The sequence below is a fragment of the Conger conger genome, chromosome 17 (genome assembly GCF_963514075.1).
Source record: "Conger conger chromosome 17, fConCon1.1, whole genome shotgun sequence".
Lineage (NCBI taxonomy): Eukaryota > Metazoa > Chordata > Actinopteri > Anguilliformes > Congridae > Conger > Conger conger.
This window is the reverse complement of record NC_083776.1, coordinates 34,241,857-34,255,216: the sequence shown is the minus strand read 5'-3', so window position 1 is coordinate 34,255,216 and position 13,360 is coordinate 34,241,857. Positions and strand designations below refer to the sequence as shown.

Genomic DNA, 13,360 nt, shown 5'->3' with positions numbered 1-13,360 from the left:
ACATGTTCAACTGTTGATGGACGGGGAATGTGTGTTCACTGAAGCTGGACTGAGCGGGGCTACTATAAACATTCTGACTGGATTAAAGCCTTAATCTCACAAACGGAGAATACTAGTCCCTGTTTAAAGAGGATTTTTGTGCAACTCTAACACTTTCATCTAAGAGCATGCTATACTACAGTACTACTGTACATGGTATAACAACAATGGTTGCAGATCCTTCTCCCACACACAAATAATTGGAAGGCTATCCCCTTATGCATCAAGACCAATGCTATCCTCTGATGTTTTAGACACGTATAAATAACTGATGACCACTATCCAGTATTGTCCCTACTGATTCATTCCCATCTTTGTTCTTTTTTACCCTATAATTTACCACTGTCATCTAGTCTGCTTTCGCACCTCCCTCTCCACAAACCTGTTCTACACAAACCTTTCCCCCTTCATGTTTCCCCCGATGGGAAACCAGTTTCATTCAGGCCCAAGTTGGTATTTTGGCGTACTTTGTGAAGCTGCAATAACTCTTGTTCGTAGTTGATGATTTTAAAAAGTGTTTTTAGAAACTGCCTTCATTAAAAAATAAATAAATGAAAAGTATTCCACCGAAGAACTCTCAGCCAGCCACTGCATCATTTCACTACACAGTGTAGCCAGGATACTGTAGGCATATAGCAGGTGCTTGATACTGCAGAATCACTATTGCGTGGTGGGGTTGGGTTGGGGTGGGGTGGTGTGGTGAATACCCTGCCTTATGCATGGTACAGCCAATCATAAGTCAACCCTGGGCAACTGGCATGGTCTGGATTTTAACCACGGAGCACATTTCAGATACTAGATATGACCTGCACTGATATTTGATGCGACATTCAATCTGTTTTTCTGAAATACACAGGCACACCGTATAATGTAACACAATACAGAGATGATACAAACTTAAAACCAATGTTAGAAAATATTGTGATATTTTATTAAAAATGCAGCAGAAAAATTTTATACAGGTGTACAGCCAGAAATATCATCTATCACTTAAGGCAAAAACTGCAAACAAAATGAGACAATACAATGTAATATCCTACATTGAAACCCTGCGTGCCTTGACAGCTAAAGAATCAAAGGCCAGGATACGTACCTCCTGTGTTTAAAGTAACATCATAATCATCCATGGTGATTTTCTTTCTTTAACCTTTGTCATGTCCCTTCTTTTAAAAAGGATGCATACTTACAAACAACAAACAGAAAGAAAGATAAAATAAAGTGATTGGGTTAATGGTTATTTTTAGTACTATTATGATTTGAATTACCATCTCCATTACCATCTTCATTGTCATGGTGATGACTGTTATTTAATCTTATTTACTTTCCTTTTAACCCAAAGTATCACTAGCTTGGCACAGTACCTTACATATTGCTAGCAAATTTGAAATATATAACAGATATTTCATTACAAACATATCCATCTAATGTTAATCAAAGTGTCAATGCCCACTGCCCTGTTCTAAATTATGCAATGCTGGTCACTTCTGAAGCTGAGGCAGTGTGTAGGTTGCTAAAAGAAAAATAATAAGAAACATATATATGTATATAATAAACCATACTAAAGCGGCAAAGTATGGAGAAGCATGAAAACAAGTCTTTATATATGGGGTTCATTGATGATCACACACACATACAGTACATACACAAAATATATATATATATATTTATATAATGTAGTGGCACCAAGAAGGGTGTGGCACCTGCAGCTCTATCTCTCTGCTCCTGTATCGGTGCACGGTCCTCCACAACTTCAGGTGGGCCAGAAAACAGCATCAGTCCCACTCACACGCATGGTAGCAGCCTTGGCTCATTGCCAAACAGCTGACATTTTCCTAATTGTTGGGCTTTATAAATGGCCTCGGGATCAGGCTCTGGTCCAGGGCGACCATTTTACCACGTGTTCACTTTGTGAGTGTGGTTTTGTAGCACTTGGGGCCTTCTTCTGTTTGTCAGTGGTGCCTTGCCTGTAACAGTATTTTGGTATGTTTTTTATTTATTTATTATTATCTTTTCCTTCAATTTAGCTAAAGGACTAAACAAATTTCCATCGGCCAAGCATTTTCCTTAGGTTCCCCCGACATTTTGCCACTCATATATATAAACCACCATTCAAATGATCAGTGATCAACCCCCAATTAAGACGGTACACTTCCAATGCAGTTGTAAAGAAATACTCAAACATGCAAGTGTTGGCAGAAATGAAGGTCATGATCCACTATGATAATCTGTAGGATATATGCTCTCAAAAAAGTTTTTTTTTCTTTTTCCATTGAAAATGAAGATGATCTTTTTTTTTTTTTTTGTAAAAATTATATGACCAACATATTTACACACAACTGAAAGCACAAGCCTCATAAAAGTCATTTCAACTCAAAACAACAATAAAAGCTATTTTGTTTGTTTTGTTTTAGTATGTTTTACTCACAACTATTTACATAGTTTTCCGTTTTTACAAAGTTTCATAAATACAATTCAGGCTGGGGAAAAAAAAACTGACTGCTTTTATGTCCAGATTCTCCGCCATTTCATCTGCATAGTCCCTTCAAATCAAATCATTTGTCTCTCATTTAGAAAACCTTTTCACGTACAAGATAATCCTTGTTGGTTGTTCTTGGCATACAATGTATGGCACATACAAAGCTTTTTGTTACCTTATCACTTGCTACACACAGAAATATACTTTATGCTTTTGTCTTCTATACTGTACCAGTGTTTGGGAAGTGGAAAAAATGTTCAGTCTGTGTTTTTTCAAGGAACTTAATTTGATCCTTTCAGACGTTTATGTCTGAATGCAGTATTACTATAGTGACATTCACTTTTCACATTTCACAGTTAAGTTGAGTTCAACTCCAATATATATTTCAAGAAGGCTCAGTAACAAAATAGTATCTTCTGTGATCAGTCTCAGTAGGGGGAAAGTTAACTCAATATATATTTTTTTCTTTATTGTTTTTATTTGTTTTATTCTCCTAAATAAGAGTTGTGATTGAAATCCCCCTCTGCCCACCTAAGCCACCCCAGCAAGCCCCTTGCCCTGCTCCGGCCCTTCCTGGGTGGAGGCTGGCTGATCGTGTCGGGGGGGGGGCAGAGCTATACCCGTGTGGTGGAGTGTCCGTGGGGGAGGTTAGTACTGTTCTGGCTGCCGCTGAAGGTGTTGAAGGTGTGCATGGGCTGCATGGCGGCCAGAGAGTTGGGGATCATGGTGATGGTGTTGGGGGTCATGAGCGGGATGTCGTCCGGCGAGCGGCGGAGGGTGAGCGTGTAGTCGGGCGGGCAGGTGAGGCGGAGCGTGTCGTGCGCCTGCAGCGACTCGCACTCGTGGTCGTGCTCCAGCTGCTTCATCTGCAGGGACATGATCTCCTCGTTCTGGATGTGGGCGATGTCGTTGGCCGTGGCGTTCCTCTGTGGGCTGGGCCGGCGGTTGGACTCGTGCCGGCGCTTGTCCTTCTTGTAGTAGAGCGCGGCGAAGGCCAGGATGTTGAGGAAGAGGAGGGAGGCTCCCACCGCGATGGTGACGCTCAGCTCGGTGGAGTAGTCCCGCTTGTTCTCGATGATCACCGCCGTCTCGTCCGGCTCGCCCGTCTTCTGCTGGTCCGTCACCTGCTTGGTGTTGCCCGGGGGGACGAAGGGGTGCCGGGTGGTGGAGGGCCAGTTCTTCCCCGGGAAACGCTTGGTGTAGGGGAAGGGCGTGGTGTCCTGCGGAGGGATCTTGGTTGTTGTGGATACGTACTGGAAGAGTTCGTTTATGTTATGCAGGTGTGGGACCAGCTCCAGCCAGAAAGCCACCTTGGTGGCCCGGTAGTGGTCCCTGACCCTGGGCTTCAGGCCGATGTGCAGGTACAGCTGGTCCTTGGGGTTGTACTTGGACCAGGCCACCTCCTCAAAGCGGTTCGGTTTCGTGTGGATGAATTTTGTATCTTGGGGAACTGGCTGATTCGGATCTCTAAAATGAAGAGAAAAAAACAGGCAAAACCATGTTACGCTACTTGTTATACAAATGATGTCATTCCAATGATCACATTAATGTTCATGTTACCTCTATTGGGTCACACAAGTAGCAGATTTGCATGCTGCCTTTAAGGTAAATAATGGTGACGTTCAATTGAGAAATCACAATATTGTATTTATCTCTCGGAATTAATATTTATTGTAGTTGTTCAATTAAAAAAAAATGTTTGCATTCGACTGCTGTAAGTTAGCCACAGTTGGCAACATGTTATAGGCGTGTAGGCCAAGCCTTGAAAGGCGGAACACAAACCTGCGTCTCCCAATAGGGAGCCATCGTAGATGCTTGCACTTTTGTCAGAAAATTGCCTTACATTTGTATAAAGACCAGCATATGCGGTTGCAGAGAAGACCAACGATCCAACTCAATCGCCTGAGGGCAACTCAATCATTCCCTTACATCTTCTATCTAGTTAACCCTTTCTACTCCCCCCCAGAGGGTAATTGCCACCTATTTTGTACGAGTCCTCTTAAAGTGTCAAGATCTCAAAAACAATTTACTGCACATGCATGGTTGAAGACTTAAATTAAAGAAGAACCTTGTACTATTCTGAAATATTCTCTGAGTCTGTGGCGAGGTGGGGGTTGTAAACCGTGAACATGGCATGGGGGAGGCTGGAGCCCTTCTTTGCAAATAAGAGGCTGATAAGCATCTAAACTGCTGTTCTCGTTTTTTTTACTACTTCGCAGTTTTTTGTAAGATATAAATATGAACGCAACAATAATTTGAGACATCAACGACTCAACCACAAGGAAGTTCCATAACCATGAAAAGCAGACTATCTAGCTAGACGAACTAACTAGACTACCTCTTCCTTTCATTTTTTTCTACAAATTTGGTTGCCAACTGTACCCTGTTTATTTTAATCACCCATGTTGAGGAAATACAGCTACAACCCCTCCCCCTGCCAGAAGGAGACCACAACACGCCTTCTTCAAGCCACATAGCCTCATGTTCTGGAAGGTGATTCCAGGTCAGTAGGGACGCTTTTTGTATCTGCCAATCCTCCCCTGCTGAGTGCCTCCCCCCACCCTCGGTGCAGCAGCCCAATTATGTCGCTCCCTTGTGTGCCGGCTGTACTCGGTTGCACAGTGAGGACCGGACCAACTGCCTCAAACTGCTGTCTGCATCAAGGTCTGATGCCTTAACCTTGTACCACCATGGCACTCAATTCACTTTTAACATTCCATTAATGATTTAATTTGTTGGGCTAGTGCTGTTAGCTATTTTTGGCAATTAAATAAACATGCACATCTGGGGTTTGGAATGTGTTTTCTGTGTAATAAGCCACACAGCAGCTTTCAGGCATTTTGAAAATCGTTTTAAAATATGACTAGATTTTTTCAGAATTTAACGACTAGTACCTGACCACCTTGTCGACTTCCTATGTTAACTCTCCTAATCTTTTGCCCACAGGGGGTGAGCCTTTAGAGATTATGATCTTTTTTGTGGGTGTATCCTCTCTTGCCAACTAGATCTATATTCACTTGGGAAACTGATCGGGTCCTTCAGAATGCCAGCATTCATTGCTTACTGACAAATAAATGTACAGTTGTGTATAATTACTGAGCCAACATTGATTAGATTAGATTACCATACAACCAATAAAGTGAAAGTTCTTCATTAGCTTTATACTCCATCTAATTAATGAATAAGAGCTGCTATAAATAATGCTGCCAGTTAGCCATGTCATTCATTCTGGGCTAGATATCACAACACATGAGTAATTCCCCAGTGATGGTGTCTCATCTGTAATAGTATAGACCCTATTTCTGTTTTTGATATGGGCTTTTGTTAATTACTGTGTTGAGTTTTCTCTTATGTGTGGTCATTTTTTAATTGGATTCTGGCGTGAAATAGCTTTCGTCATGATGTTACTTATCCCCACACAGAGACACAATCAAATGCCACCCACTTACAATTGGACAGGTTTTTGAAGGCTTTGTATATTAATCAAATGATCCTCTGGCATTTCATGACAACTTGAAAGCTGTTGTCCGCTTTGTATTGCCAATTTTCCTATGGTGTCTGTCTATGAAATACAAGGTTTTTACATTTACATTATACTGTACAGATAACTAACATTCATTAAATCATAATAATTATGATGCATGTTATACTTAAAGATTGTAAAAGCTACAGATACACAAAGGCAATAAAGACAGGACTTATCAAACTGTCAGCAACAACGTGCCATTGGTGCATTTTCCTCAAGACTCCTTGCATACTAATATCCATCCATCCATTATCTGAACCCGCTTATCCTGATCAGGGTCGCAGGGGGGCTGGAGCCTATCCCAGCATACATTGGGCGAAAGGCAGGAATACACCCTGGACAGGTCGCCAGTCTATCACAGGGCACACACACCATTCACTCACACACTCATACCTACGGGCAATTTAGACTCTCCAATCAGCCTAACGTGCATGTCTTTGGACTGTGGGAGGAAACCGGAGTACCCGGAGGAAACCCACGCAGACACGGGGAGAACATGCAAACTCCGCACAGAGAGGCCCCGGCCGACGGGGATTCGAACCCAGGACCTCCTTGCTGTGAGGCGGCATACTACTAATATACTCTACAAATCTATTTTTAGATACATTTTCAGATAAAGAAAATGCATTTGACTGAAAGAATCCTGCAGTAGCCCCTTTGTCTGCTGAATGAAATGGTGCCAGAACTCAAACACCTCGTGACGGACTCAAACTTACCACATGAGTCCCTTACAGTGGCTGATTACACAGTTGCCTCACCTTGCCTAAACTGCTTCTTGATTTTTAGTGCATTTTGTATTATTTGTTAAAGCAGAGTATTTTTGCTTTATTCCTGGAAATATAAAACAGGGTAACGCAGAGAGGGATGGGATGACAGGTTAAAAGGTGCGCTGGTTGAGATTCTCACATGGCTTTGGAGCCAGCCTCCCTACAGACTGCACCAGAGTGGGTTATGATAAGATGAGGATAAAAAGCAGGAAGCCCTGGCCATGGTCAGCAACCCCTGACATTGTTGTTAGTGAACTGGACTGAAATGTTTTGGATTCAAACCTCATAGCAAGTGCAGATATATCATCCTGGATCTAAAGGGGAAGTCATTCAGACGGGATGTCATTCACCTTAAAATCGGTTCACAGGTGCTCTCTTGTTTTATTAAAATTGTCATAGCGCTAAATAATACGTTTTTGATTTAAGCCCATGTGGAGAAACGCAACCAGATATATTGTGCAAACTTCTATGGTGTAGGTGCTCAAAGTAAAATTGATGTACTACCTCAAAAAACAGCACATAAAAAAGTTCACAGGAGGTACAATAAAACGCAATTCAGATGAAAATATTAGAAAAATGACATTTTTAATAGGATATAGTATAAAATCATTGCTCATATAGATGATAACCCAAAAGAAGTATAACTGGTTTGATAATATGCAGAAATAACTGCTTCTTGCCACTTACTATAGTATGTTTATGTTTATTATTTTTTAAGACTATCTGGCCTTCCCAAGACCACACAGTGTAATCAGACACAAAAGGGCCTCTGGACCAAATAAATCATTCAGGAAGCTAATTCAAAGCACTCTGTGTTTACTCACACCCCCTTACTCCTGGTCCATAAGGATTCCCTCAACATATTTATTTTCAAGATCACCTCTCAGTTTCTCTGTGGATATCAAGCACGCACACACAAATTCACACACACACACAAACGCATATTTGGGGGCAGACAAAACAGATACATTTCTTTGCATCACAGTCTGTGGGTCACTTTCATAATCCATCAATATGATCAGAAGGAGACTATCAGAGGACACATAGACACAGGCCACATGCAGCCAGGGCAACACATAAGCCTATATGTATAATACACACACTGAAATTCTGTCCATCATGTGGTGTGTAGACACAGTGGCATGTCTGGCATGCACACACAGAGTTCAGTTTGATCCAGTGCAGGCAGGTATACACCTGAACACGCACACACAGAGTTCAGTTTGATCCAGTGCAGGCAGGTATACACCTGAACACGCACACACAGAGTTCAGTTTGATCCAGTGCAGGCAGGTATACACCTGAACACGCACACACAGAGTTCAGTTTGATCCAGTGCAGGCAGGTATACACCTGAACACGCACACACAGAGTTCAGTTTGATCCAGTGCAGGCAGGTATACACCTGAACATGCACACACAGAGCTCAGTTTGAATCAGTGCAGGCAGGTATACACCTGAATACGCACACACAGAGTTCAGTTTGATCCAGTGCAGGCAGGTATACACATGAACACGCACACAGTGATGAAAACTGTTATATTTGGTTCTTGTTTTAAACACCAAGAAATGAAAGTCAGGAAAACCATGTTTCATTTGCATTTCATCAAGACAAACATGATTCTTGCCACCCATGTCTTCATTATTGTGAATTTCTTACATGAATTACAACTTTTTCACGAAAACGAATGGCACTATAATTGTTAAATGTGATCTAGCAGAGGTAAGTAGCAGGCATTAATCATATATTTTATCAGATAAAGACAATATTTGTCAAGTATTTTGACACAATTCTATTTCTTTATTGCTTTAAAATTCCAATTCCATGTATTGCTATTTCTGACACTGTAATGTGGTTTAAGAGAGGAGATAATCCTGCAAAACATGAATCGCGTAAATTAATTAATGGCCTCCTGCATAATGCGTTTTGCTGCATGGACTGGTCCAGTTGTGGAATCTGTGATTTTTTTATTTATTTTTTTAGTTCTGTGACTGTCCCTATTTTTTGCCATTTCTGAAAAGTCACCCATTTTCAGTGTTCCACATAATTTGATGGTAACTTTCAACCTTAAAGGTACAATAGGTACTTTCAGACTTCGTACAGTAATGTACATTAGGCTGTACAGATAACTAACATTCATTAAATCATAATAATTATGATGCATGTTATACTTAAAGATTGTAAAAGCTACAGATACACAAAGGCAATGCAATAAAGACAGGACTTATCAAACTGTCAGCAAGAACGTGCCATTGGTGCATTTTCCTCAAGACTCCTTGCATACTAATATACCCTACAAATCTATTTTTAGATACATTTTCAGATAAAGAAAATGCATTCGACTGAAAGAATCCCACAGTAGCCCCTTTGTTTGCAGAATGTAATGGTGCCAGAACAAACGTTACAGTCACGGACCCCTTACAGTTGATATCGCAGTTGCTTCACCTTGCCTAAACTGCTCTTGATTTTTATTTTATTTTCTATTATTTGTTAAAGGTACAATAGGTAATTTTGGACTTCTAACAGTCAAGAGAGGAACTGCAGCAACAAACACGCTCAAACCACAACACTGTTTATCCCTCCCCTTCTCTGTGAACGCGTTGAAGTTTAAACGCCATTGGCTGTGGCAGTTAGAATCAATTTTCAACCAATGAGCTTGAATTATTGTACAGCTATACGCGATGTTTTGGTATAGAGTGCCGGCCCGTCAACTGCATATTTTGAAACCCGAATTTAAGGACTAGGCAGAGGGTGAGTCAACATGTCAGTGAGCCTTTTTCAATGATAGGAAGGGATTTACAATGGTCTTGTAACAATGTTTTAACACATAAATCTTACTTATTGTACCTTTAACATAGCCTACAGTCAGTTGTTGAAATCAGATGTTTGACAGCTCAACAGTGTTGATACAGAGGGCTACTTCTCCCATTACGGTAATGTTGCTGTTTGAGGCACTCTATCAAAGACTCAACATATTGTGCCAATTTTTAAAGAATTATTATTTTAGCAATGCAGTTTTAGCATGGTCTATTTTTGACAGTTCTTTTCTGTTCGAGGCAAAAGGCATGGTCTTTCTTTCTGTGATAGACCACCGTGATTAAATGCACCTACTACAAGCGGAAACTGATAGCAGATTTGTCTTTTTTTATTAAAAATCAAGCACCTGTAACTGTTTCAACAGTTGTGCTTGTTACACTTGTGTGCGGCTGAAGCTTGCACAAGGGGCTATTGCAATCACTCCTGTGTGCCTGTCTGTCCATAATCACCATAACTCCTATAGGTTTGCTCTGATTTAGATGAAACTGTTGGTTGACAGGTGGCCAAGGATTCTTTAATATTTTTTTTCCCACAACATTTTTGTGAGAACTGCAAATTGCAATGCAATGGTTGGTGCGGATTTTCTTTGGTTCTGATACAGAACAGTGGACATGTCCTGCAAGAGATATGGCCAAAATGCCATGCTAGCCCGGGTATTAGACTAGACGTATCAAAGGGGCATCGCATGATGGTCCTGTATGCAGTCTTTGAAGTCTCTATAAATTAAATATCAACAAAAAAGGTTTTCAACGTGCTTAGCATGCAGTATGTTTACAGACACAAAATGGCTGCTATGGCAAGTTTTGATGGTGATCTAGCATTATTGCTGAAGTCCTGAAGTTCATGTGAGTCACAACACTCGTGCAAATATATTTTTCTTTCATATGCTATCATTTTGAAGGACACAATATGAGATGCTGAAAGTCCCAGATCAGGAGACATGGCATTCATGCATATATGCTTACACTCACCATATGCAGAACAAGAGCCAGACCATATGAGCATACATATTTAAATACTATTTTCAAAGGGCTGTACCCTTATGGTCCTACTGCCAAGAGCTACAGACGCAGTATGAGTAACAGACCAGGAGAAATGGAGCTTTGCCAGATGTAATATGGCAGCCAAAGCACATGATCCATATGGAAACTGAATAAGCAAACATTTTGAAATGAAATATCGAATCATGGCAGAAAAAAGCAATGCAACACACTTCATTACAATACATGTGCAAATATTCAAATTACTGCCGCACTGTATGGTGCAGCGTGTGCGCGTGTGTGTGTGCGTGCGCGCATATGTGTACGTGCGCATGTGTGTGTGCAGTACACATGTACACTTTTGCTCTTAAATATATTTGCCAGTACATGTATATTTAAATGTTGGCCTACAATATATTTTGGTGAGTGCTATTTCCATAAGGAGATCCATCTGTCGAACAGTGATAAAGGTTACATTGAGATTACATTTTTGAGATTTAAAGGATACCTGAGTGGAAGATACACATGTATATTGTCAACATGCAAAGTAGTTACTATAGCATGAGCCACACCATTTTTAAATTATCAGCCTGTTTGACAAAATATCAAAGCTCTATAGCGGTTCATTGAAGAGAAAAAGCTTGTATTATGTACTGATAATGCTCCAGCTACGACACTTCCCTTTGGGGTTCAAAGACCAATAACCAGAGGACAATTCTGTTACCATCATTAATAACATCTTACGGTTCTTATGTCTTTAGCCAAAACTCATCTGTACCAGTCTGTACCACTGGCCTGAACAAATAGGCCATTGCCCCTCAGTACAAAGGCACAAGCACTGCCTTACAATACCAGAATAATGTGTTTTCCAGATAGTGTAAGTCTGTCAGACTCTTGCATGTCAAGCGGCTTTTTCATCTCCAGGTGATACCTGCCACCATGAGCCCAAACCTTGGTATTTAAAAGCCACAATAAAAGCTCTCCAATAAAAGTCTGGTGTCGGCCCTCCACCAGCGATGCTTCCATAAGCTACTGTGACTTCTGCAGTGTCATTACGTCTGCTTGGTCTGAGCTAATTGTACTAATGCAAAGCTATCATAGCCATGTAATCAAGCAGTCTCTGTGTAGGGGCCTGCAGGCTCTCCTCTTCTCTTTCCCCTTGTTTCCTCTCAGCCCCCCACTTCCGCCCGCCCCGGCTCCTGCTCCCAATGCCATCAGATTCCCACGTCCACTTTAGCATCTGCTTCACTCCAGAAAAGGGAATGAATCGGAGCACAGAGGCCCTGTTATACTCTGAATCCCGTCCCTGAGTTTTACCGCAACAGCTCTTAATGAATGATTGATAATTCTCCAAACCGTTTTCACCTTTTTCAGCTTAGCCTCCCATCTTGGGTCTCGCAATACCGTTGCATACAAAAGCAGAGAAGTTACAGCATTTTTTTATTTTTCAGATTTCACGACAAAGTTTTTTTTCTGGTGTGACCGTGAGTTGTCCAGCTAATTTTTGTAAACAGTTCTATGTAACTGAGGCTTTCAACACCAGTGGAATATCATACAATTCAGTGCTCATATGCCCTGGCTGCTGTGATTCTGCAAGTTTCTGAAATGAAGGAACTGCACAATGGCAGGCCATGGCCTTGAAAGCAGCACCATCATTGACAGTCCAGAGACGATGAGTGACACTTGGCCCATGGTCAGAACAGAAACATGTGCCCTGACACCTTGCAGTCTGGAACTGTACTCTAATGAGGTGTTGGGAGCTGGCCAGCTGGGGTGATGGGCATAAAGGGGACCCTTATCATTGATTCCCCTGGCTGGCCCGACTATGCAGACAGAGTGTCCTGTTCTTGTGATAGGCAGGGTTCCCACACGTACCCATGCCACAATTTCAAGGGCTTCAAAGTCCTTTCAAGGTCCTTCAAATTGAAGAAGCCATAAATCCACACATGAGGCAATATCGAGAGTATATCAAAGAAGGTGTCAGGGCTCCAGACTGTGCCTAAATGCCACCAGTTTTCTGGGCAGTGCGAGTAAAAAGAATTGGTGGGGCTGCAAATGTCATCAAATGTTTTCCCCTGCAAATGAAAACGCAATCTGGGGGATTTCCCTGCACACTGATTCCTTAATTCGCTACAGTTAGTCAATTTGCGATGGGATAATGGATATTTTTAAACTTCACTTCCATGTTTGGAGCAGATTGTCAATTTGCGGGAGATCTCTGCCCACTCGCTGGTATCAGGGAGCAGGTGACAAATTCCTGGAGAGGTGTTTTTGTTTTGTATCGATTAATATTTTTGCCAAAATGCTTTAAAAGCTTCAGCTCACAGTACCTCAAATGATGTAGCAGATACTGCAACTGCATGATATAAAGTGAATTTTGTAACAGATTAATAAATGAACAATAAGTGTGCTGGTTTTTGAATGGAGCAACAATCCTCGTTTGTCTATTACCATATATCATATGCATTAAATCACCACGTATTTATCAGTTATGCTGTGTAATTATCTAATAGCCATATTATGAGCTCTATCTGTAATTAAGAAAATCCACATGATGAATAAAAATGTTTTAACCATAATGAGAAAATAACACAGTAGTAGCCTTTCATAATTGAAGAAGAGAGAGAAAAAGCAGTTCAGTACTGACTTGGATGATGCAGTTTTGCGCATTAACTATTTTTATTTGTTATAATGCAATATTATTTTCTGTTTTGAGATAGGTGGGGAGGGAGAGCAGTGTTAGCAAAAAGGTTT

General features: G+C 41.1%; 1 protein-coding gene across 2 annotated transcripts in view; it reads right to left on the bottom strand.

Moving 5' to 3' along the window:
* Nucleotides 1-948: 948 nt before the first annotated feature.
* nlgn4xa (neuroligin 4 X-linked a) overlaps nucleotides 949-13,360 on the bottom strand; it is a 74,613-nt gene continuing 62,201 nt past the window's right edge. For both annotated transcript variants that reach the window (XM_061226486.1, XM_061226487.1), the window contains exon 6: nucleotides 949-3,982. In XM_061226486.1, coding sequence (XP_061082470.1) covers nucleotides 3,130-3,982 — 853 coding nt within the window. In that variant the 3' untranslated portion in view covers nucleotides 949-3,129. The remainder of the gene's footprint in view (nucleotides 3,983-13,360) is intronic.